The following is a 26,377-nucleotide window of genomic DNA, read 5'->3' as shown; positions in this document are numbered from 1 at the left end:
TGTTGTGACATGTGTCGCTCATGTAACAGAGACACTCATTGGTCAACAGTCACTGTGCGGAGTGTTTTATTGAACTGTGACCTGATCAGGGCTCGGATTGGTTTTGGCACACACAACTAGATTTCTATTGGTAAATCCGCTCACTCCCACTTTACGTTCCCCAAAGTTGAAGGTGAACGTCCTCCTCTGTCATCCCGGTAGCCTTCCCTCTCCCGGTAACCTCTTGTCTCTCGCAGCTCTCTCTCTCTCTAGCCGGTAACGTTAGCAGCAATGTCGGTGTTTTGTGAGGTCCCCCAAGCAGCCCCTGTAGCTGTCTTTAAGCTTTCGCAAGATTTCAACAATGACCAGTTTCCCAACAAGGTGAACCTCGGAGTTGGAGGTAAGTTGTCAACATTAAAACGGTCTTCTTGCTTTTTTTTTAATCCTGTAGTGTTGGAATTTGTCAATATTTTATCACCATAGCAACAACATTTATTGGCAATGCAGCTGCCTAATTGTATATACATCATAATAATAAACAAATAACAAACTGTTTAGTACATGGTTCAGTAAAATGTAAACAGTTTATTTTATTTGTTATAGTTAAAACTTCACACATTTTGCCTATCTTGTGGTGTATAGATTGAGGGATCACACAGGCTACATGTTTTAACACCTACACCTAGATATTATTGGATAATATTTCTTGAAAATGCCTTGTGTGCTGTTATGTTACATTTGTCCTTTATATTATAATATTATTATTCACAGTTAATGTCACACATTGTGGGGATGTGAAAATAACTAGAAATTGACTTTTTTTTTTTTCATCAGACCTTGGTCAGAGTAAATATCGCCTAACTGATTGATTCCTCTGCCCATATTATTTGCTGTTCAGTCATGCCACACCAACAACTGATTGCCGCTGTATTGATAATGTACCGTGTTAGGTAATAGTGCTGCACAAAGAGTTGAATCATCTCTGTCCCTGTCCTCTCTGCTTACTCACTCTTGCTGCAACTGTGCACAATAACTCCTCCCTCGGTTGGATTACTGTTTCTGCATGCAACACGAACAAGCTACTTGCAGGATTTTAAATATGCATGGCTTACTCCTGCTTCATTCCTAAAGCGAGCAAATGGCATATTTCAGTCCTCGGTTCAACTGTTTGGAGTGTTAATCTCATTAAAAGTAGTAATCCTCGCTGCTTACATTGCAAAGGAGCCGTGTAGGAGACATAGCTTCGCTCTGTTGTGGCAGTGTTGTTATGGCACTGCATTACAGGACGAGGCTGCCGGAGTCTCATGATTAGTGCAGCAGGCTGAGGCCTCATAATCCGCTTCTTCCTGCGGGACACGGCTCGCAGATGGTCATCGGCTATGGGGACGCTGGGAAATGAAGTCCATTTGATGTCTGAAATACTAAAGTAATGCCAAAACAAGTAGACATTCATTCATAGAAAATGTATTCAGCAAGTTTTTTTCAAAATCTACTCAATACATTTCTATGGCAACACTAAGGGGTCCAGGGTTATAAATTGTGAAGATTTGATGCTTTTCTTTATATTATTTTAAAATACTTGGAATATCTGAAGGTTTTATAAGACTTGACTCTGGGCTTTACGAGCTTTTGATCTGCATTTTTCACTATTTGAAATTTACCATAACCTTGAAACCAATGGGCAGAATAATCAATAACTCATCTTGTAGAATCTTATAAAAAAGTTTAGTTAACAAGGGAAAGAAAAAGTGTTTTAGAGTAGCTGATATTATATACTGCTGCTAGAAGAGTTGTCTTCTTAGAAACCTTTTAAAGCATAAGATTCAATCTAAAATCATTATTAAGAAATCCTCCACTTCTATGCATAAAATTGGATTCTTTGACTTGTTCCTTGCAGCTTACCGGACAGATGAAGGCAAGCCATGGGTTTTACCGGTGGTGAAAAAGGTGGAAAAGATCATTGTGCATGATGACAGGCTAAACCACGAGTACCTGCCCATCCTGGGCCTGCCTGAGTTCAGATCCTCAGCCTCCAAGATCGCACTGGGCGACGACAGTTCTGCCATCCAGGAGAACAGGGTTTGTGTTTGTAAAAAAAAAAAAAAAAAACCTTTATATATTTTCAGTTTTGAAATATTTAAATTTGAAAATAAATGTTGGATTCTGTCACTGACAGGTCGGAGCTGTTCAGTGTCTGGGAGGCACAGGTGCTTTGAAGATGGGCGCAGAGTTTCTTAGGCGTTTCTACAACGGAAACAACAACACTAAAACACCCGTCTATGTGTCTGCACCTACCTGGGGTAAGACTCCAGTTGCACTTCAGTAAAAGACATATGTGACTAGAGACTTGGTAAAATGGTGAAAGGACTTGCGCTTGTATAGTGCTTTTTTAGTCTTCTGACTACTCAAAGTGCTTTTACACTGCTGGTCACACCTACACATTCACACACTGATAGCAGAAGCTGCCATGTAAATTGTCCATCAGTATTAACTAATCCATTCATAGACATTCACAACCTGCTGACAAAGCAGTGGCAGCAATTTGTTAAGTGTCTTGCCCAAGGGCACACCAAGGACACATCGACATGTGGCTGCAGGAGCTGGGGATCAACCCCTGACCTCCTGGTTGAGATATGACTGACTCTACCACTGAGCCACAGCCGCCCCCCAACATGACTTGGAAATCAAAAACTTCAGACTCGACTCAGACTTGAGGTTTGAGAGTCATGCCCGATCCTTTTATTTTGTATTTCTGACACATTATCATTAGAAGCTGAATCTGCTTCCCTCCCATCTTCTGCATCTGGTGCACGAGCAGCGACACTTTGAAGATGACACCATGGAAAGCACATCACCGTCAGCTGCTGCAGTCAGGGCTGACTCATGGCATACGCAGCTCAAGGCATCCTTGATGTTGCTTAGCGACTGTCTTCAAAGACTTGAGACTTAACTTGGACTTGCCTCTCAAAGACTTGAGACTTGAGTTAGAGTTGATATAATTAACTTGTCCCCAGCCCTGTATACAAACCAAAAAAAACCAGCACAGAGTAGAAACAAACATGCTCTCTAAAAGCCAGCCACTCGACTTTGATCTTTGAATCCTTTACAGAGACTTCCACAGACTCACTTTAGACTTTAGACTCAGCACGTCAGTACAGTTTCATTAATGACTCTCACATCTTATCACTGATGTTGATTTGTTATCAGCTCTGATGTGAGAAGCTTTCACTAAATCAATACCCACCCTTTTTATCCAGAGCCAGTAGAACCAATCAAATATGACGACTGTTATCAGAGTTTCTTGACCTGTTCGTTTCAGAGAATCACAATGCTGTGTTTGCTAATGCTGGCTTTGAGGATGTGCGTCCATACAAGTACTGGGATGCACAGAACAGGGGCCTCGATTTGGCGGGTTTCCTCGGTGACTTGGAGGTAAGCAGTGTGTGATATAATAATAATAATAATAATAATAATAACTTTATTTATATAGCACCTTTTAAAAACATAGGTTTACAAAGTGCTTTGACAAACAGCAAAAACAAGAACAAAGCAAACTAAACCAAACACAGAAGAACATAAACAACAGTAAGAGCATAACGGATGCAAAATACTAAAAATAATTAAATACAATTCAACAGAAAAGAACCCAAAGTGCACGATACCCAACAGACATATATAACCCGACCATCACAAGAACCATTATAAGAACCCAGGCAACACAAGAACCCAACAACACGAGCTGAGACCAAGAGGACCAAAGATTTAAAAAGATGTAAGAAACTAAACGAGCTGAAAAAAATAAATAAAAAGATAACAGCAATAAGAAGGTAAGAGCAGTAAAAGAAATAGAAACAAGTGGTTAAAGGATAAAAAAAAAAAAAAACTATAATATTAATAAAAATAAAAAGTAAATATAAATATGAAACATAAATAGACTAAGTAAGATAAGAAATTAACTCTGGAACTACTTTATTTTGCTAACAGTCATTTTCATTGGAGTTTATTATACTTCTCTTCTTGCTCTTCTCTCTGTCTCTGCAGATTTGTCCAGAGCACTCCATCTTTGTCCTTCATGCCTGTGCTCATAATCCAACTGGCACAGATCCCACACATGAGCAATGGAAGATGATCGCTGAAATTATGATGGTATTATGCACACAAATACACAACGGCATAGTATTAGTGTCAGCATAAACAGGACATGGTTCATCACAGCACGCTAATTGTTTGATCTTTCATCCTGTTCTTTTCCAGAGGAGGAAGCTGTTTGTGTTCTTTGACTCGGCTTATCAGGGATTCGCCTCAGGCAGTCTGGATAAAGATGCCTGGGCGATTCGCTACTTTGTCTCCATGGGCTTTGAAATGTTCTGCGCGCAGTCATTTTCCAAGAACTTTGGCCTCTACAGTGAGTGACCCGGGGTGCATTTGCTTGCATGACAGTGATAAATAGTGACATTGTTTTTGTATTGTCCTTAATCCCCATGACCGTGACAAAAGGCATCTACAGAATTGAGCAGATTTTAGATTCTGTCTATGAAAGTGACTGGCATATTTCTGTCCCATCAGATGAGCGTGTCGGCAACCTGACCATTGTGGCTCGTAATGCAGACAACCTGAAGAGAGTTCTGTCCCAGATGGAGAAGATAGTCAGGACCACGTGGTCCAACCCGCCATCCCAGGGAGCCCGGATTGTTGCCATCACTCTCAACACACCTGAGCTCTTTGCTGAATGGCAAGCACCAACACTCCCTACTTAAAGAACACTCAATGCATTGCACACGGTATAAAAAAAAGAAAGAAGGTATTTCCTGATGTAGATTCATTCTCTTTTATGTTCTGCCTCCAGGAAGGACAATGTGAAGACAATGGCTGACAGGGTCTTATTGATGAGGGCTCAGCTGAAGGCTAAGCTCCAAGCTCTGGGGACACCGGGGACCTGGGACCACATCACAGAGCAGATCGGCATGTTCAGCTTCACGGGCCTCAACCGTGAGTACAAAGGCCATACACGGACAAACACACAGCTCGGCGAAAACAACCACCCACACACATCCCTGTAGAAACAACAAACCAGTCTTTGGTGGAAACAAATATGGACCCTGTAAAAGTGAATATTCCGGAGATATTTAAAAGTTGTAAAAAAATGAACAGGGCTTCTAAAAAGACACCTTCATAGATACTGTAGTTTCAGGATCTTGTCAGATTCATAGTCATGACCAAAATAATTACATTTGTTTTTGCTGTTTTTCCTGCAGCCAAACAAGTGGAGTACATGGTGAAGGAGAAACATATCTATTTAATGGCCAGCGGTCGCATCAACATGTGCGGTGTGACCACAAGGAACATCAATTACATAGCCGAGTCCATCCATGAGACTGTCACCAGAGTCCAGTAGAAGACTATACTACCCACAATTCTCTGAATGTTATCCTGCCTGGCCCTGAGCCACCTTATTCCAGGGAAAGTGTTCAGCTCACTGCCTCTCTCCCCGTTGATTTCAGTGTCTGTGCTAAGCTAGGCTAAACACCTCCTGGCTGTTTAGCCTAGCTGCTTTGGTATTTGTCTCATCTTCCAACTCCTGAAAAGACAGTAAATATTGGGATTATTCCTTTAGGTAATTGGGTTTGTAATTTGTCGTACAGCCTTTTTTGTTGGTCTTATGCTTGTAGTGAATTCACTGTGACGTCACAGAATTTGTACATGTAATGTAGTGTGGATGTGTCATTACCAGGCCCTTTGAGTGTGTGTGTGTGACTGTCTAAAGACGTTTAATGTTGTGCTGTTATGATTCGTCCATTCCAAGTGTTGATAACACATTTCCATTTTTTTTATTTTCACAGAAAAAAGCAGCTTATTAAAAATGAGTCTGTAACAAAAGGAGGCAGTTCTAGAAGATGAATTTACGCCTCTATCAGGAAGAAAGTTGAAGTATTACGTTCGGTACTAGTTGCAATTTGAACAAGAGACGAGTGTTCTCAGGAAGATATTTTCAACAATGTAATTTATTAATGATGCTGTCTTCAACCCTAAAGGGTTTTTTTTACTAATTACCTCACATTGAATTATTTTTAATGGAGCACAAATGACACTTAACTGTCCTGGCAGGTGTCGTAACTGCTGAATGTTGGGATGTCTTTGGCTCTTTCAGGCTCCTGCCAATTAAACGAATGTGGAGTTTGCACAGCGAAAAGACTGTCTGCGGCACTAATGCACTATTACGCAAGACCCACATGTCAGTGGCAACAAACACACTAATGATCAACCAGTTTGCTATCGTATCTCTGTGAATAATGGACCAATAGAGCAGCATACAGCGGAACACTTTGCATTACCTCACCAGACCTTCTTGTGACATGGAATAACTTCTCCAATAAATAACTTTTAACAGTATAAGTGTACTGTTGTCATTTGTGTTTCATTCTGTGAACGAATCATTTGCAATGGGTGATGATTAGAAAAGAATAAAACATTTTCCACACTTAGTTCCTGTTTAAAAAAAAATCAAAGAAAGTAGACAAGAAATATTGTTGATTCCCTTTATTTATAATTTCATAATCCCTTGTGTGGAACATATGATCTGTCTCTATATCTTTGGGTACCTTTTGTAATCATCTGAATATTAAACTACAAAATGCAACTTTGCCTTTTTATCCACAACACTTCATATAATAATCTCTACAAATATTTATAAACCAGTGTTAAACCAACTGCAAAAACTGAGAGCGTGCTTGCACTCATTTGTCAGATCAAAAGACTTCCCGCTGCATGTTCTGTGTCCGTAGAGGGGTCAATGTGAAGAGCTCAGCAGTGCAGTATCCTTTGTACTCCCATAGCCTTAGCAAGCAGAATGAATCATATCACCGAGTGTCCCCACACACCACCAGTGTGTACGCGTGTGTGTGTTTGAAGAGAGGTGGTGTCTTGACGTCAGTGTGCGTCATATTGCTTTCCTCTTTCGCATATCTCTTCTTTCCTACAACTGTCAACATCTCCCAGTGAAGATCGGCTGAATCCAACCTGAGCTGGACTTACATTTTAAAAGAACGTTTGATTATTTATTGCTTCTCTATAAGATTTCTTGGAGAATGGCTTTAACTCCTTCTTCAGTGAGCAGCATCTATAGCATCCTGCTTCTTTTTTTTTTTTTTTTTTTAGATACAGTGATTTTTGAATTGTTCCAAATTCTCCGTGTGCTTCAATACACACAGATTAAAACATCGAAACTGTCTATAGAATCACAGCTCTGCTCTTTTGTGTGTTTATTTTCTTATTTTTTGTACTTGTTTCTTAGCTTTGGATGCTAACATTTTAGGATGCTGTCTCTGTAAGGTTCATTTTAAATTGTTTCAGATGCTACACGTTGCACCTCTGCAGACTGGTATCGTCCTATTCATGCATCGTTTTGCGTAAGCATGCATATGGAGAAACAGGGATTTCTACAGGGGACAATTCTACATCGATAGCAGCATAAACAAACATGCAAGTAGCAACTACTTTTCCTGGAGAATACTCATAATATCCATTTCCAACCCAAGTCCCCCTACATATAACCCCTAGCTTATTTAGATTTGGTGTGTGCAGCTTAAGTGACTAAACCTGTGAGAGATGAACTGTACATAGAAAAGGCTTAAATGTTCACTGGTTGTATGATGTTGGTATGGTATTATGATCATTTTCTAAAAGGTAAAAAAGTTATGTTTTTATAGCTACAGTACAAGGAAGAAATGTTTTCATGGAAAGACGGGGAGGATTCAGTCCCCATGCATGTATGTAGTGATAAATTCAAGCCATTAACATCATGTAGGATGACTTATATTGCTTCTTCATATTACTTTAGTTAACTATCACTTCCGTATAAAAACCAGGTAAGAAATTGTCATTCATTCTAGCATAGGTACTTGTAAAATTGTGCACACCTCTCTGAAGTTGTAGAGGTAAGTTTTCACAGTAACTAGTGAATCAAGCTGAGAATGAATGTTATGGCTTTTCATAATTGTGTTCTTTTCAATCTGATGTAAAAACTGTGCTCTTCTCTGGTGGCATTTAGTCTCAGCTAGGGATGCACCGATGTTTCAGTTGAATCTCCGTATCAGCCAATACTTTTCCCCTTTTGAGAGAAATCAACCTATTGGAAAATAATGAAGCATACTGATTCCAGTACAGATGTGTATCTGTTGTCTCGTTTCAATTTAAAGTTCCTGTGAACACACTGAAGTTAATACTGATGTCTGTATATGAACTCTTAAAACAGAGAGTTTTTATTCTGCTTCAAGATTGATTATTTATACATTATTATTCTGAATGCCTGAAACTGTTGCTGGGTTAGAAACCTATTTTTACATGTTACAAGGCAAAGATTTTTGATGGGTGAAACTATTCACTGTTATAGAAAGCAGGATGAAATTCTGGGTTAAATTACATTACATGCTTTTTTTCGGGAGATTTGTTGGGCTGTGTAATCTCTAAAAAAATGCTGAGTTTGTGATTGTAAAGCAGGCTGAGGAAGCTTTTAAAGCAATTGAATTAAATATGCAACAACAGATATCTTAAAAACATTGGTATTTGAATCGGCAACACTGTTGTTAGTAACACTGGAATCAGTATTTTCTATTTATCTTCTATTTATTAATCTGATACTATTTTCTCAATCGGTGCACCCCTTGTGTTGGCTGATGGCTAGTGTGTTGAGTTGTGTTTGGCAGTAAGTGGCACCCTTATGGCAACATGAACACAGTTCCCTGTGCAAAACACATTATCATTGTGTTGGAACGGCCTCGTCTTAACAAATAAATAATAAATACTCTTTTTATAGTTGAATCCAAGTAAAAGGTGAAAAATGGCTCAGACATGATCGCTATGCTGCGTTAACACATTATGGCTAAAATGACATGCTTCAATGTTAGCAATATGGCTAAAGGCTACCATGAAATGCTAACACATGCTAATTCAAAACATGTGAGGTCCACACAGTCCAGTGTAAGGCTAGATAAATCCAAAACTACGTTGTCTAGATTTGTCCAATCAAGTTTTTATAAGACCCGTCCCTATTGTAGCGTCGCTTTAAGGGTGTGAAGTCAGGCAGAGGTGGGACAGAGAGTACAGCAAGGTATGATGGCTCAGTCTCCTGTGAGAGTCATGGTGAAGCGCGGAGAGAGTTTATGAAGGGTTGACTGTTGTTAAGTGGTGAGAACCTGTGAATGATGAAGAGGAAGAAGGTGTGTGCTTCATCCCTCCTCCTCAGTCTGACAGCGCTAGCTTGCGGCTGGTAATTGCTCTGAACTTCCCTCCGAACGTTCCTCCAAACTTTTTTCCTCATCTCGAGACTTTTTCCGCCTCTTGTTACCTGTAAACAGAAAAAAGATGCTGATTTCACATCAGGGCATTATTACTGGTTTAAAAATCTCCGTATAGCAGTCTCATCTTGTCTATTTTATTAGTATCAAAATAAATGTGGACATAGCCTCTTGTCTCAAAAGTAAAGCATGTACACGGAATGACCATGATCTAAAAACGCTGACGTGACATTCAAATAAGCAGTGAGTACAGTATGTTATTCATCTTTTCTACAGTCCCTCACTCAAACAGCTCTTATGCGCAAGGGGATAAGCCGGCTGTCTGGCCGTCCCGTCCATGTAAACATCGGCTCAGACATCATCACAGACAGCGGGACTCATGCGTCACACTCATTGTAGACGGTCATGACTCATCACAGTCATAAATCTGAGATATTTACACGAGGATATACTTGATTTCTGCTATATTTACGTGTAAAATGTCGCACATTCTGCCTTTAACAAAAATAACAGCAGAGGCATTTAGCATCACAGCTTCTTCCACTAATTAATACGTAAAAGTAACTGAGTCATCACGTATCACTGACCTAATTGACAACTTTATTCTCTGCTCTGCAGGATGAAGGTTGCATGACACATAACCTGTTGCTAAGATACACTCTCCACTATTCCTATGAATGTCTGACAGAAAGGTTTGAGTGAATCTGAAGGTACATGTGGGCGTGCTGTCACATGGGTGTTGGTGACAAATGGCTTACTCACTCAGTTTACGCAGCAGCTTCTTTCCAATGTTCTCCTCAGAGCTGGACAGAGAGCGGGAGCTGATGAACGGGGAGGTGGACGGCAGAGACTCTATAGGCACATCTGAAAGAGACAGAAGGGATGCAGTTCTTTGAGTGTTCACTGGAGGCTGGCTCCAGATTCCCCTGAAAGCCCCGAGACACCCATTAGTGGCTGACATTTTTTTTCGGGATTCCTGCGGGACGTGAATGGACTTCAATACTAATCACTGGAGCGGGATGGGACAGAAGTCATTCTAACGGGATTGGGATGGGACCGGGATTGTTTTTGTTGGAGTAGGATGGGGCAGGAGTGAAAAACCACTCCTGTGTCAGCCTCCCATGTTAAAATCCACATTTGAATACAGCCTGGTTCAAAAACAAATTTGGTCTAAATAGCTCATATCTTTATTCGTACTCACTATACCGGGACTACATTTTTTTAAGTCATCCATTTTGATTATGTTAAGGCTTAATATATCATCGTAGTTTAATTTTTGGTTCGAAATAAAGTCTTTCATTCTTTCATAAATGTTGTGCATACGCAGGAGCGTGGCTGATTTGACTATCAGGTGGGCTGGTTTTATCCTTTTGCCAGGAGGCTTAAGAACCGCCTCAACTCTTTACCTACTGTGACTGAAAGTACGCCTGTGTCAGCGTTTCCAATATGACCATCGCCATTGTTCAGCTTCAAAACTCAGCTTCTGAAACCAATGGGTAACATCACCAGGACTCGGTCCATGTTTTATACAGTCAACAGTAGATACACAGCCCACAAAATGAGCTCCTTTGCTGGAATATTATAAACAGACAAATTAAAGAAGAAAAAATACCTTTCCAGGAGAACCTTTGCATTGGATTAACTAAAGGTCTTCTTTGAGTTTTAACTGAGATTCTAATCCAGTATGCGTGGAGCATGTCTCACCATTCTCTCCATAAATGTCTGGTCGGTCCTCGTGGATGTAGGGAATCTCATCCATGCGGAGGAACACAGTATCATTGGGACTCCTCTGCCCGTCAGATTTACTGCCTGTGGAGAGAGAAAGACCAATCAGCTGTGTAACAACTGCATCAGCCACAAAACACCAGCTGGTTTGCAGCTCTGCCTACAGAGGGAGATAGAGAACGTATTATTCATCAGAGCTGTATTAGGACCCAGTAAGAATGTGACAGTGGTGATTACATTTAGAATACAACTAAAGATAAGCTTTAACCACTGGATGGGACTTAATTAGATAAATCTTCTCTTCATTTGACAACCAACAGAACCATCTGTTCATAGATTGTTCTTAATGACACAAACAGAAACACACAAACTCTGTGGCGTGTTACACACAGTGTAAGACAGATGGTACGTGAGAAATCCTTTAAGCCTTGAAACCAGTACAGATTGGTTTACACTGCATTTGCACCAGTTTTATGCATGAGTCATTGTAAGTTCAGGACTTATGGGGTTCATTTTATTGATAAAAATAGTGAATTTCGTGGTTAAAACTGGGATGATTATTTTTCTGATTTGCATTAGATCATCATTTTTGTTCCACAATTCCCTTTACCATGCAATGCTCCTTTTAAACAGTTATTTTGTCCCTGAGCTCACAAAGCACTCAGATCATTGTGTTAGATCCTTTGAACCTTTTTTTATCTCTTCAAAAGAAATCTCTGCCCTTGAAATTCAAATTAAGCCTCATGCAGCAAGCTCAACATCATTTACATTTCAGGGATTTAGTGTTTTTTTTCATACGACGAAGATAAAAAATTGACTGCAAAAGCAAAACTGTTAGAAATAAAGGAGCAATATGTAACTCTGACACCTAGCGTTTAAAATGGGTACTGCGGTCCAAATTCTCAAACATTGGCGAGAACTGTCTTCCTACTGCCATGTCACAGACCCCGAAGCTTCAGCATTCAGCCAGCTTTGAATCTGTCTTGAAACCTTTCTGCGCTCTCCATTTTTCAAAAAGCATCTCCAATATTGATGCTATTTTTACATCGTTTCTGCTCGTGGAGCTTATTAGAAAAAACATGGAGGCTTTTTAGGCCGGGTAGAATCGGGTGTATCTGACAATTTGCTTGAATGCCTCCATCGCTGCGACGCCCGTTGGTTTGCTGTGATAACTGGTCTCATATGACAAACAGACCATTCCTAACCAGAATCAAAACTTAGGAGAACATATCAATCATTCATAACAAATGTTTTCTCAAAACACTTTACAAAAAGCAGGTAAAAGACCGTACTCTTTGTTATTTCATGCTGGCTGCTTCATTGTTGTCAGAGGAGCCCAAACTTCAGGATAAAGCATGTTCGCTTAACTTCTGGTGATATTATTTTATGGTTTAATTCAGTTGTTATCTTATGTATTGGTCCTTTTAATGCAACTTATGGGGCCTTTCTTAAACCACTCCCTACACACTTCCACTCCGTTTGCATGCTCAAGTAGAAAGTCCGCCAAATTGAGTGCCATCCAAAAAACGCCTTTCAATAAGATATATTTAATAGTATACGTGCAACATCATGTTACAAATGATCGAAACTACTTACGAACGATTCTGTTTCTCTCATTGAGCTGGGACATGTTGCGAAGGCCACCATGGGGATGCAGATGTGCAAGGCGTGCCAGCCCCAGTCGAGTGTGCGTGTGCGTGAGGGGGAGGGCGATGCTGTGCGAGCGGGCCTCTGGGATCGGAGGCCTTTCTTTAAGATCCAATGAGTCTGGGGTCTGTGGGAAGCTGTCCATCCTGGTGGCTGTGAGGGCATTCTGGTAGTGGTTTCTAGTTATCTGCAAAAAAAATCAAATACTATCATTTCTGTGTATGTACAGCTGACAGAGGGTCAGACTGTATTTTAGAAAGAGGCGGGGGAATTGAAGTGTGAGGGCACATCAATCATTTAAAGCTAAAATATTCATGGTTGAAATGGAGCACAATTATCCCCTGTGATTAAAGGAAAGAGGGTGCACAGAGGGAGAGAGAGCAGGATGTCTGTTCTTAGTCAGAATCAGGGATTAGGACATATCAAAGGCACACGCTGCACTAGAGGAAGAGTCTGCATTTTCGGGGAATTTTGGAGATTAAATGGAGGGGTTTTAGTGCAATTGTTGGCTTGCTTGTGCTCCATTTTTTTTTTTACAGTCCCTGTGCAGGAAGTTATACATTTAGTTGACCTTTATAATAACCATGGTTGTTTTTTTTTTTTTTTTTAAATGTTTGTGTTTCTGTGATGTGTTTGCAGGCATTTCTGTTACAAACCTTGATGATCTGCAGGTCTGTCAGCTGGCGCACAGAGTAGTCGGGTAAGTAAGCCCCTCCTCCTGCAGTGAGCTGACCCACACTGCCTCCGCTCAGTAAGGAATCTGATTGGTTTAGACCGCTACCTCGGGAACTATACCTCTGACCTGAACAGAACAGAACAGAAGAAAACACACTTTTGGGTTTCATATTATATGTCATCTAATCATGATACCAGACGGTATGAAAATGCTCTTTGATTATATAGTTTGAAAATCTTTGTTGGCCACACGAGAGAGAAAAATGTTTTCGGCTATGCCCTCTTCACAGCACATTTGTACTCACTAGACTTTTTATGGGGCTATACTTTTAAAGATTAGTCAGTGTTTTTATATTTCACACATGTATTATTTAGGCTTTAAGAGTGCAGATCTCCACATGTGTGCATTTTGTTGTGCAGCCCCTTTTCCTTTCATTCTGCATAGGTCTGCACTACCATGCTGAGTGGAAAGAGCTGCTGTTCTTGTCAAGTCCAATTGGAGAGCAATGACTCAAAAAGAGAGCAAGTACAAGAAAATCAGTAAAAAGCAGCACTTTTGAAATGCAACACTGGATTCTGTAATGTCCTAAGAAGGGATTTTCTAATGTTTAATGAGGTCTTCCAAAATTCTTTAAGCACATCCTGAACGTCACACATGCAAAACATGCACACAACCTTCAGAGAGACAGAGAGAGAGAGGAGAGAGAGAGAGTGTGAGAGAGAGAGAGGGACAAGGCGTTCTGCTTGCACTGCAGTCTTAGCAGGCTTTCATATAATCCTGCAGGTCATGTCCTTCCACTGGGAAATTCTCTGAAATCACTTCTTTTAATTACTTACTTCCCACGGCTGCTGCATGCTGACGACATACAGACGCTGGGTGGGATTCAGACCAGCATAGCACTCATTTTGTGACTCTTACTTCTTCTTATTCCACTTCTATACTATGTCTTCATCTGTGCACTTACTTACCGATAGGCAGGGGGGGGATGAGTGCTGGCATGCCATAGTAGGAAAATGCTCCATTCTCAAAGCGCAGAGCCTCCTTTCCTATCTCAACCTCCACCCGGCCCTGCAACACATTGACAAGCATTAGAAAAGCTCTCAGTGTTAAAACATACTGAATTAATAGAGAAATATGCAAAAGCACTGTAATTATAACAATAAAGAGCAAATATGATAAATACATTCATCAGAAAAAGCCTTCAGGCTGCCGTCAGTCTGTAGCTCTGACAGCAGCAGAGTTTTAGATTTACCTGCAGGATGAGGACAAAGTAGTCGACAGGTTTGTTTCTCTGGAAGAGGTAGTGTTGAGGAGCGTGTTTGTTCTTCGGATTGAATTTGAGTTCTTGCACAACGCTGGGATGCTTGATGAGACGCAGCAGGATCTTCTCTGACAGGTGACAGGGTCTGAAAGGCTCCACCTCTGCAGGATGGATGCATACAGACACTTACAAAAAGAAAAAACTAAAGAAAAACGAGTAATAAAAATGTTTTTTCCTCCAACATCTCCTTGTCCTAGCTTTACGCTTCGATCCACAATGTACTCTCCACGTAGAGAACATTCACAAAATGCATAAACACACACATGCAGTGTTACCTGTGGCCAAGAAGCGGTGTGTTGCCAGCAACAACTGGGGTGAGATCTTAACCTTCAGCTCGTTTTCTGCAAGTTTGAAGATGGAGAAATCCTGCTGCTTCCTCTCGTGGTGTGATACCCGCCTTTTGGTTCGATTATCGGCTATAAACACAAACAGATAAATCATCAGTTAAAATGCACACTTTGCAATTCAATTACATTTTTACACTGCGATGTTTCACCTTTGAGATGCTCTGATAAAAGCCGAAGGAGGGAGAGGCGTTAACTTTGCCCTACTAGATGCTACATAAGTAAATAATTCACGTTGGCACTACAAGGAGTAAACTATTTCGAGGTGCTGCTGACCTCATTAGCTGATGCAACTCAACATCCTGCAGCTTATAAACCATTAAGACGAATCCCCTGACAAGATTTCTCTTAATCATTATATCTACTCCAGGAGGAAGCAGAAGATTATGGCGTGCTGTGTTAACAGACCTCTGACTGATGAATTGACTTAGATGTGAAGAGTATTTAATAAATTATATTCCATTAAATACGTCGTAGCTGCAGCGTCAGAAACAGCTGGTGCTGCAACTGCCTGAAGAGCACGTCTGGGGAGATTAGCTCTCTTTGTGCTATATACATGCACTCACATAATTATGCACACGCAGACACAGAAAAAAGAGGACTTTATAAACACCCACACACACACACACACACACACACACACAAGTGCACCCCTGACAGAATGCTCCACACCCTGCATGTAATTAAAATTTGAGCATACTTCAAAATTGGTTGCTCGTGTCCTCTGGGAGCAGGAGTTTTTGTGAAAGCATATAATAAAAGGTTATTTATCCTCATTGCGGCAGGCAAACAGCAGAAAGATTAGATATGAAGTGGCATGAGTTTGACATTTTGAGTTCCTCTCTGTGGAGAGACTTTCCAGCCAATTAAAGATGAGCGGATTATAGTGATTATCTGTGAGACCGGGGCCATTTATTCACATTATTTAATTATGCATTAGCGAGGAGCTGGGGACAACACAGGAGGGAAGGTGGGATCAATAGTGTAATGGGAAAGGAAAGGAAGTCGCAATGTACTGCTCAAGCAAAATAATTTTTTAGCAGCTCGATGTGCATTTAAACGGAGCATTCTGCAGTGATGCTGCAGACAGAAAAGCTGTAAAAACTGTCAGCTGCTGTGACAAACAGAGAAAATCAATTCAGTGTGGGAGGTGGAAACACGACACAATGGACTCACAGCTAATGCAACCACTCAAAGCTTTATTATTAGGATGTTTCTGCATCATACGCACTGTACAGGTCTGTCTCGTCCACGATCTCAGACTTGATGATCTCCTCTATGACGTCCTCAAGGGTGACAATGCCCATCACCTCATAGAAAGGGTCTCCCTCCCCCTCGCTGTTCACCCTCTGCACCACGGCCAGGTGGGACTTACCTGCAGAGAAGGAAACAAAGGGTGAGTTGATGAACACTTAAAAATAACAACAAAGTGAAAAAGTAAAAATGCACTCAGTGGTCGAGGGATATCATGTCCTGTTTGGACCTGGAAAAGATTTTTTACTCGGTCACTGGCTGCAACAAAAAATTAAATAAGGACACCTTTTCTGGAGCACTTCCAGAATCTCGAGTCCTTTTAAAGAAGCACTCTCTCCTCTCTCTCTTTTATTATACCCTCTCTATCCCTTTGATATAATTTTAGTCATGCAATTCAAACAATTATTTCCTTTTTCCCAATTTTATGCATATTTTCCTTACTTACTGCCCTACTGGGTTTTTTTTTTACTCCTCTCCTCTCCTCGATATATACCCTGACTTCCAGCTCTTGCTTTGTTTTTAACTCCAGGATTGGTGTACTAAAATGAAGTATTATAAAAATCCTGGCAGGTGGATGGGGACTGAAAGAGGATGAGGAGGATGAGGGACTTGGATATTGATGTTCCTTGTATCTTTTGTACATTATGCCGACTCTGTACTGTACATTATTTGAAATTGTCTAGGAAGGTAATAAAAAAAAATGTTGAGTTAAAAAAAAAAATGCTGATGCAATGGGTGGAGAGTTAACAGTCGGTGGATAAAAATAACACGAGTGAACGTCCTCCAACAAATCTGTGCAGTGAAGATGAAAACCAGCATTAAAACACCAACAGGAGCTGAGAGACTGTAACACCGGAGAGATTTGTCTAAGAGCCTGAATATGAAATTATTGCAATGTCAGAACGACTTTGTGTGTGTGTGTGTGTGTGTGTGTGTTTAGCACAAGTAGAAAGTAGGCATTCTGGGATTAGTCTGGAGACACTTTGACAGTTTGGAAGACTTGGCCCCTTACGTAAACACTGAAATTACGCAATTAGTCTGGGGATGCCTACATCTGCTGACGAAACTGCCCGTGCTGCTGCCAACCTCTGTGAACAAACACAAACACTCACACACACTTTTTACACATGCATGAGCAGACCCAGCGGTCCCACTCAGTACGTGTTTGGCTGAACACGACATGCCTGCCAGATACAATGACACAGATCGCCAACAGCAATCCTGCAGTGATTCAATAAAGCAAATGTGACAGGAATCTGCCTCCAAAGCTACATGACAAGGCGAGAAAGAAGAAGAATTACCATTTTAACCATAACAGAAACACTATGCACAAGCAGATTTAACTTATAAAAGACATTAAGTATAATATATTTTGTCTTTTCGTCATCACAGCAGTCACAGCCATGCTCCGTCCAACGTCACAGCATAAGTCCGTTTAGTGATCAAATAAGTTATCTAACCGAGTTCATGATGTCACTAGTACACAACGTTCAACCAGAAACATGTAAACAGTCTCCAACCATGCTTCCAACAAAAACTGTGGCTCATATGAGACGGGCCGATTTAGGGGATCACTGCAGGGGATCAAATGGATCAAATGCTTTAATCCTCAACAACAAGAAACAGGCGGCCATCTTTAAACATGAGACTGAGGTTGCACTCTGAGCTCAGGTCAGCTTGTCCAAAGTGCTCAGGTGAGTCAGACGTAGATATGCCCTCCGCTGTTAATGTGCCCAGGCAGCACTGCATTACATCATTCATATGTTACATAATACTCTTGCAGAATGGCACGCACACACAGAGACAGACAGCAAACTCACACAGACACTGGCATGCTTAGCCGACTCACTCACACACATGCACACACTTCGACTCGCACACACTGGCAGACACACACGTGCCCAGAGCAAAACTGGGTCTACCACGGCTGTCCCTTTTGCAAATGTTTCTGCTCCGCCTGGCTCCTCCAGTCTTTGTCTGAACTCAGTGTGCTGCTTCAGACCGTGCATCATGTGTTTGCATGTCATTTGTGCCTTTAGATAGTAACAGAAGAATACAATGCATTGTTAATATCTCTGCAGCTATTTATTTTACATGTCTGCCTAGAGGTGGGGAAAAAAACGATTTTTGTTAAAATCGAGATTCTTATCTTGTGAGATTTTTAATAGATTCATAACTTCCAAAGAAAATAACAAAGAATTGTGCTAATCAGTCACTCCCTGCTAAGTGCTAAGGCTAGCTCTTTAACTCAGTTGAATGCCAAATGGAGCAGCAAGACATTCAGCCAGTCTCACAGATGACTGGAGTAGAACCTGAAGTACGTACTAACTCAAAAATAGACTTTGAATCGTGAATCAAAAAACTTTTTGAGTCTAAAGTAGATTCTGAATTGAATCGTGAGACACCCAAAGATTCCCAGCCCTATGTCTGTCTGTGTTGTAACACTTAGAGACATTACAATACCATTTCCTTCGCAATACTACTTCCTGTACCTAGATTTTAGTGCAGCTAACATTGTGCAACTAACCCGCTTTTGAGCAAGCGGACGCAGCTTTGACTAACTACCACTCGTCTAGCCCAAAATGGTTGTTGTTTGTTATCATCAAATAACAACTGACACAAAACCAGCTGAGTTTCGCTGGTAGCTTTATTAAAAACTCTTGTTAAACTAAAGAACACACAAAAATATATATTCACACAAGACGTTTAGAAAAACCCTAGAAGCTTTTATAATGTATTTACCTATTATATATTACCTCACAATACTGTATCTGAGTCAAATGTTAATTCATCACTCGTCCACTTTGACACATTTCAGGGAGAAATATCGAAAAATGTTCACTCGGATACAATGAAGTGTCTCTCTAAGCTCCTATTTACTTTGTAGTTTAGAATTTGACATCCAAAACAAATGATCATTTTAAACATGAAGCTTTATACATAAGCATCTGTTAGTATGATTCAGTGATTACACTGTCCTATGGTGAATGGAGCAGTTTACATTAACTCCAATTTGACCAACTACAAAATTAAAGTACACTTTATTATCAACAATAATAATACTTTATTTGTATTTAAAGACGCCTTTCAAAACACTCAAGGTCATCTTACAAAGCAGAGATACGTTTATATTGAGATAATAGAACACTAACAAGGACCCTTCTCTGTGCATTTTATACTTCAAGTGTATTTTGCTACGTTCTGATAATACTTTGGTACTTTTTCTCAGGAAAAATGTACAATGCATGATTTGAAGTTGGATTGAGGTATTTTTAAAGTGTGTTTTTGCCACCTTCGCTTGATTACCTGAAGACTACTTTCACCAGTGATGGAATACATCATCCCAGTTAATAGGATTTCCAGCAGGTTTTGTGTTACTCATTAACCTTCACAACATCTGAGATGTTCCTTAAGTCCGGCATTAAGAAATAGGAGGACACTCACATCCATATTGTGAAGAGCTTAACGCGTTACACCTACAGACTTATGATCTGCCGGCTGAACCAACCTTACCTTACTTCCATCATGCTAAAAGATGCAGTCACAATCCCACAATCCCCACCCCCACCCCCCGGCCTGTTTAAATGCCCCATCTGGCCCAATTTACTTTCAACACAAACTTACTATGCCCTTTACCTCATTCTTTCATGCCATTAAAACATGAGGCAAAAAGCATAGCTTGTATGAAAAGTAAAAAAAAAATCTGTCCCATAAACAGTGTAATTGCAGTCCCCTCTTATATTTCCTACATTACTTGTGACATTTCCAGCCACCCCCCCCCCCTAAAAAAGACATCACCCCAGCCCTTCACCCTGCTCAGTGAGACATCCTCTCAGCTCCCAGCCGGGCTTCCTGAGCAGCAGTCTTTAATCTATGACAGCAAAGACGGAAGGAGGCTGAAGAAGAGGGGAAAGGTTGGATCTGAATTTTTCATGACTGCTCTGCAGGATTGCTTGGAGACGACCTGCAGAGTGGAAAGCAGCTTCAAAGTCACGGCAGGGTTCACAATTATAGGGTTGGTCACAGAAAATCTAAAGGTGACCCCTGAGTTCACCTTGTCACCTAACCTCATCTAGAAATAACACACAATATAGAAACCCGCACAGGGTCAAACCAAAGCCGTCCTCCATAATCTGAATCAAAATAAAGCGGTTGACCCTTTAACCTGTAAGTGGCAATCTGATTTATGATCCTGCCAAAGTCACGGCTGGGTCTCCTTCCTCGTTCTGATTGGACAACAGCTTCTCCATATGTTGAGCTTCTCTTTGTCAATGAAACAGATTTACATCTTAATCCCCACAACATAAGCCAAGGCCAATGAAATCCTGACATAACAGGCGCTCCAGTAGCCTCTCATATGTCTCCATTAGAGCCTTTGACACATTCAGGGGAGCAGTTTGAGCTTCTTTGTACAGAGCATGGATTCAGAAATTCAATGTGATCATCGACATTGAATGAAGTCCCCCGTGGAGAGGCAACACACTTCTGCTCGGGAGTGAAGGGATGCTATCAGTGTTTATGTGCTGTAATACTGCGAATGCACCGATCAGCAAAGATGCTTATCAGACAAAAGATGTGTGAGTCAGATTAAGTCAATATTCTCTGCCTCTGCTGACAGACCAGTGCAGGACAATACCTCTACTCTTGCTTAGCGACCTTTTAGATACTGCTCGATAAGACGTTCTGTATGCAAAACGAATAAATGATACACATGATGAGGGGGAAGCATGCAGGAATGATGGGGGGCGAATAAGGTTTAAGGGGATCATTTTGCACTTTTTGCAACATAAATTCTTTAAGATAATATTCCTGCAGCTTTAAAATGGCTGTCACATCAAACTTTATGATTCAGAAATATATAAAGGCAAACTTATTAAAAGGACAACCATAGAGTAAGAATGATATATTCACTTTGTTGATATTAAAGGAATAATTTAGTTGCAAAATTGTTGTTTCTGTTGGCATTGTTGTTATTAAAATGAATATTGAATGACGTGCTATCAGTGCATGTGAGCTCTAATACTGAATGCACTTATCAGCAATGAAGCTTATCAGACTAGAGAGGTATGAGTCACAGACACAAGATATTCACCTCTTCAGCTGCCAATCAAGTGGAGGAAAATGCCTCGGCATGAAATTTAAGTACAAGAAAAATAATAAATAGCCATGGTATTATATAAAAGGAAAAACAGAAGGAATAGTTGGGGGCAGATGAAGTTCAAGGCGATATTGTCTTGGAAAAACACTCTCCAAACATAAATTCTTAAGATAGCCCCATGCATCCCGGTCCTCAGTAGCCTCTAACCTCTGCCTGAACTACGCTCACTGTGTGACACTGGCTCACATTTCACATATGGAGCTCACTGCTCTGAGGATCAAAGGCTTTCACTGACAGGCCCACTGCGAGCCAATGGACTGCTGTGTACATTGGTTTCTGCTCTGAAAACTTAGTTTATCAAGTGAGCAGTTACATCAAAGCACATTTATCTCCGAGGTGGCAGGAGGGAGCCTTGAGACTGTTCCAAAAACACACACATATGGAGCCTCACACACTCAGCACACACTCATAAATCAAAGTCTGATAGGATTTACCTCTCTTAAACTCCTCCAGCATCACATCCAGCTTGGTGTCATTGAACACGCAGTGCATTGGATGCTTGTAAAACTGAGTGATTGTTTTCAGAGGAGTGCAGTCGTCGGGATCCACGAAGGCCAAGTCTTTCACGAACAGGATGTCCACGATGTTGGACCTGTCGTTCTCGTAGACCGGGATCCGCGTGAACCCGCTCTGCATCACGTCGGACATGGTGCAGAAGTCCAGCGCTGCGTCCGAGGAGAGCATGTAGCAGTCTGACAGTGGGGTCAGCACGTCCTCCACGGTTTTGGTTCGCAGCTCCAGCGCTCCTTGGATGATGTTGAGCTCCTCTTTCACCAGGTCGTGGTACGGGTCTGTGACGCGCAGCATGGCCACCAACTTCTCCCTGGTGTAGAAGCTGCTGATCTCCTGGTGCAGTAAGAAATCCAGGATCTTTGAGACGGGGTACGCGATGGGGAAGAAGACCAGCATGAGGAGGCGGGTGGCGCAGAGCGTTTTGGACGCGATGGCGAGGCTGTGCCTGGACGCCACGGAGTGAGGTAAAATCTCTCCAATAAAGAATATCCCAAAAGTGCATGAGGCAGTTGAAAGTGCAGTCATTCCTAAAATCTGGCACATCCACACCACAAAGCATGTGTTTGTAAGCACGTTGCCCAGCACTACCGTGCAGAGGATGTAGTTTCCATGTTTACGCACAGACTCTATATTCCGTGCGTATTTCTGCTCCTTCTCCGTGCCGCTGTTCTGCAGGACCCGAAGCTCCACGGGGTCCAGAGCCAGCATGCTGATGTTCAGCCCGCTGCAAAGCGCAGACAGCGCCAACAGCAGCACGGAGACCCCCGTCTGGAGCCAAACATCCGCCTCTTGAGGTCTCTCCACCACCGCCAACCAAAAGTCTTTGGTGCTGAAATGCTCCCATTTCACTCCATCGAATGCGCACATGGAGTAGTATTTGATCGCCTCTCCTCTGCGCAGGTCCTTCGCGAGCAGCTCCACCAAAACTGAGTTCTGACTTGAGGTGGATCTGAAGGAGCCCAGAAGCTCGATGTCCGAACTCCGAGCATTTTCCTCGTCACACGGATTCCCTCTGGACCGGAGTCGCCTCTCCGAATCCCCACTGTCATCGCCTGGTTCCTCAATAAACGCTATCCACGGAGCGGCAGAAGCAGCATCAGGTCTGCCGCTGATGTTTGGGCTGTTGGGATGCTCCGCGGCAAGAGCTGCAGTGTAGTAAACCCTCAGCATGAAGCGGGTCCCCTCGGTCGCCCTTAGTATCCCACCCTGCACGGACAGCTCTCCTCTATCAGTATCCTCCGGCCGGACGCCGAGCAGCGCTGCTGTTGGGTCCGGCAGAGATGAGAGGGTGACAGTGAGGAGGAGGAGAGAGAGCCGGCGCGGATGCAGGATGCAGCAGAGAGCATCCGCAGCATCCGCAGCCATCATGCTGAATGAACTAGTGAAGGACATGGGAGAAGTGGGTCACGTGGTCTGCGGATAGGATGGATGGAGCAGCTGGGTGGCCATATCCATGAAGCAGAGGATGGGTATGTTACTGACAGAGAGAGAGAGAGAGCGAGAGGAGGGGTGCACCAGAGTCCTTAAATATACATGACAACCCGTGACGTAAGCCTGCTGTATTTGCTCTCTGCCACTCTCTAAAAATAGAAAGCAGGAAATGCCCAATCATGAATGATTTATGCGATATGCACGGGATCAAACAACACTGTAGAGACATGTAGATCAGCTTTATTGTGCTTAATATTAAACGGCTTTCAACGAAAACCATAGCAAAAATAAAGATTACCACGAGTCTACCGAGTCTAAATGACGGTCATACATCGCTCTAATTTAAAGTATTAAGGCAATATTGCAAAAATGCCAAAATATAAAACCGCTTAAATCATTTTTGGGTTGCATTTTTGTATGTCTCCACTAGATGGCAGTATTATCACCCGTTTTAGTGCGGCCGTTCTCAGAAGCACGACGTTTCTGTTTACCAAGCTTCAAACTGAGAAATGCCGGGGATGATATTTTGGAATTGATTTCTTAGTCTTGTGAAATAGTTTTATCTCCTGAATTTTTAATCTTTAACAAAAAGACCAACAGTTTCAATATCACAAAACATCTCACAAAATACATGTTTTGATACTGCAGCTTCAAATTGGCTGACCCATTACACTTTTATTTCTCATCGGATGTTTTATTCATAAAGAGTATACTTATTAATAGAACTACAAAAGAGGGAAATATGATTATGTAATATCCACGTGCACTTTAATATGCTTATGATAATAATAAAATAACATGAAATATGAATACACATTTATTAAAAAAAAAATAGGTTATCACAAAACCTATATATACAAAATAGGTTACAATCGAATTTATTATTGTATTTATTATTATTATTATATATATTATTATTATTATTATTATTATTGTGAAGTCCTCGTGCAGCTGACTTCGATGAGCACCACGTGTCGGTTTTACGAGGCAGGAAACTGAAGGTGAGAACAGAGTCCTGCCAGGTCTTAAACACTCGAACAGTCTCTGCTGTCCATCAGCCACACATCCAGGAACCCAACAATCTGTTTCAGAGGAGCAGCGGTGAAACAAGGATAACCCTGCTTCCACTTCCACCTGCACTTTAAACATAAACGTTTAGAAGAACATCAAGACTTTGCCTCCGTTTCTTCCGATTTTAACATCTCAGAGGATTTGAAGCTGCCAGAAAGCCGAGGGATTATGAAGTGTTCGACAATCTAAAATGTTTGAAATATAACAAAAAAAATCCTCTATGATTCTTTGAGGATTAAATCTCCACTTTGGTCTCCTATCATTATTTCTGTCGATATATTAACTGCCAGAAGTCCAGTTATAAATGACAGCTGAAACATAGACCGACAGAAAACACTTAAAACTTCAGGAAACTGAATAATAAATCAACAAAGTGTTCGGGGTGTTTGGCTGATCTTATTTCCCTTTGGAAGTTTTCATAACTTCTACATGTTCAGCCCGATATAATCCTCTGTAGTAATTGTAAGATAATGTATCAGTAGGCCTTCATATACACTTTTTAATTGTTACAAATTCTGTAACACAACGACAAATAAATGTTGCATTGGTTTCCTTAACACCGACGCATATACTTTTCAAGATTAAAAAACTCAAAGTAACAAACGCTGAACTTAATGAAGTAAGTTTAAAGATCGGCTAATATTCAGATTTTGTCATAGCTCAAAGTTTAGCGTTTCATTACTTGTTGTTAGAAATAACCGATGAAAACTGCTTGTGTTTTTCCAACGGACTTTTCACATGAATATTTTCTTGCAAAGATGTTTTAATTAAAATGATGTGTTAGAATAAATCATCACCTGAATCTAAAGTCTCGGGTTCAAAACAACGGGTCTTACCTCGGTAGATTTTCCCATCGTCTTCCTCGTGGGATTCATGACAAATATTCCGCTGGGCAAACTGAGTGTGTGCTGCTGTTTTCATTTACTTTTAATCGGAGCCTCCCAAAAAAACAATTTCAAAACTTTAATTTCAGCTTATTACATTTCTGTCGATCCGTTGAAGAGGTTATAAATACGGTGCAAGGTTCACTGCAAAAAAAAAAGAAAAAGAAATATTTTGCACAAGATTGCCGAGACACACGTTCATTTTCTTTCTGAATTATTGTACAAATGTGATGTTTCGTTTGGGGAAAGTTTCTTTGGACTTTTCTCAGGAAAATAGCCTCACAACCCTCAGTGTCGCACCACATGACTTGGGTTAAATACTTTCGAGCTTTTTCAGGAATTTGTAGCTTTTGTAGGCTACATGTAAAAAAAAAAAAAAGAGTTCAACACTCTTCTATTGAAAAGCAGACAGATGTTAGATATGATGTTTAATTGATTTAATTGCGCCGTAGGCCTTTCGTTTTCTGTATCTGCTTAAAGAAAGAACAAAAAACTACTGGATTTAATAATCGCTTGATTCTTCTTTGTATCACCAAGTGTTCTTAAAGTGCATCTGGTCTTCAGGAGCAGCACTTTTACGTTAAATTTAAGCATTAACGGGTTGTTGTTTTTTACAGATCAGTCACTTACAGACAACCTTCTGTATTCCTTTCATGAGTTTAATGGAAACGTTCGTGCGTAAAACTTGAAGCATTAACACCTCGGATAATTTTGCGGCTGAAAGTATTCGTGGCGGTGTTTTAGGCCGGGGGAAAAAGATTCAAGCTGGAAAGTTTATTTTCTCATCTGTGGGACAGCAATGACCTTAAACGACCACATCTTTCTGCATTGACCACCTGAAGAGAGGCACAATGGCCCTCAGGTTGTCTGGCTTGTTGCATGCGCACCAAGGCTCCAAACATCTGGAGACAAAAGTCCCATAAAGAGTTTATAGGTGAGTACATGTGTCGGAACTTTAAATCTGAAATTGGTTTTGAATGTTTTTCACAAAGGAGACCAAAGTGTTCATGTTGACATCTCCAAAATGTCACTTGTGTTTAGCAATGTGCAATCAATCAGTTATTGTTCATAACAAACTGAA

At 41.1% G+C, this 26,377-nt stretch overlaps 2 protein-coding genes across 2 annotated transcripts; one reads left to right on the top strand and one right to left on the bottom strand.

The window, feature by feature from the left end:
• The first annotated feature begins 182 nt into the window (after positions 1–182).
• got1 (glutamic-oxaloacetic transaminase 1, soluble) lies at positions 183–6,372 on the top strand. Its single transcript, XM_061039769.1, has 9 exons — positions 183–379; positions 1,877–2,058; positions 2,156–2,279; positions 3,299–3,411; positions 4,021–4,125; positions 4,234–4,384; positions 4,546–4,711; positions 4,826–4,968; positions 5,235–6,372. Exons 1-9 carry the CDS (start codon positions 271–273, stop codon positions 5,372–5,374), a joined length of 1,233 nt encoding a protein of 410 aa, XP_060895752.1. The 5' UTR covers positions 183–270; the 3' UTR covers positions 5,375–6,372.
• A 1,940-nt stretch (positions 6,373–8,312) lies between these two features.
• Positions 8,313–24,027, bottom strand: LOC132975297 (metal transporter CNNM1). Its single transcript, XM_061039766.1, has 10 exons — positions 21,832–24,027; positions 16,217–16,360; positions 14,917–15,057; positions 14,573–14,742; positions 14,289–14,388; positions 13,301–13,446; positions 12,594–12,831; positions 10,977–11,081; positions 10,035–10,136; positions 8,313–9,322 (listed from the first exon to the last, which is right to left on the bottom strand). The coding sequence occupies exons 1-10, from the start codon at positions 23,300–23,302 to the stop codon at positions 9,231–9,233; spliced, it is 2,709 nt and encodes a 902-aa protein (XP_060895749.1). The 5' UTR covers positions 23,303–24,027; the 3' UTR covers positions 8,313–9,230.
• Between the last annotated feature and the right edge of the window lie 2,350 nt (positions 24,028–26,377).

Source organism: Labrus mixtus, chromosome 6, assembly GCF_963584025.1.
Source record: "Labrus mixtus chromosome 6, fLabMix1.1, whole genome shotgun sequence".
Classification (NCBI taxonomy): Eukaryota; Metazoa; Chordata; class Actinopteri; order Labriformes; family Labridae; genus Labrus; species Labrus mixtus.
Note: the sequence above shows the minus strand (reverse complement) of the source record. Positions and strands in the feature narration are given on the sequence as shown.

What these genes read in the sequence shown, in the direction of transcription:
- LOC132975297 (XM_061039766.1), bottom strand. Translation starts at nt 23,302, where the DNA reads ATGTCCTTCACTAGTTCATTCAGCATGATGGCTGCGGATGCTGCGGAT. An exon ending in ACACCGCTTCTTGGCCACAG is followed by an intron (nt 14,743 to 14,916) that starts GTAACACTGCAT and finishes TCCATCCTGCAG; the next exon opens with AGGTGGAGCCTTTCAGACCC. An exon ending in TGAGAGAAACAGAATCGTTC is followed by an intron (nt 11,082 to 12,593) that starts GTAAGTAGTTTC and finishes CTCTCTCCACAG; the next exon opens with GCAGTAAATCTGACGGGCAG.
- got1 (XM_061039769.1), top strand. Translation starts at nt 271, where the DNA reads ATGTCGGTGTTTTGTGAGGTCCCCCAAGCAGCCCCTGTAGCTGTCTTT. An exon ending in CCTGAGCTCTTTGCTGAATG is followed by an intron (nt 4,712 to 4,825) that starts GCAAGCACCAAC and finishes TTCTGCCTCCAG; the next exon opens with GAAGGACAATGTGAAGACAA. An exon ending in CAGCTTCACGGGCCTCAACC is followed by an intron (nt 4,969 to 5,234) that starts GTGAGTACAAAG and finishes TTTTTCCTGCAG; the next exon opens with CCAAACAAGTGGAGTACATG.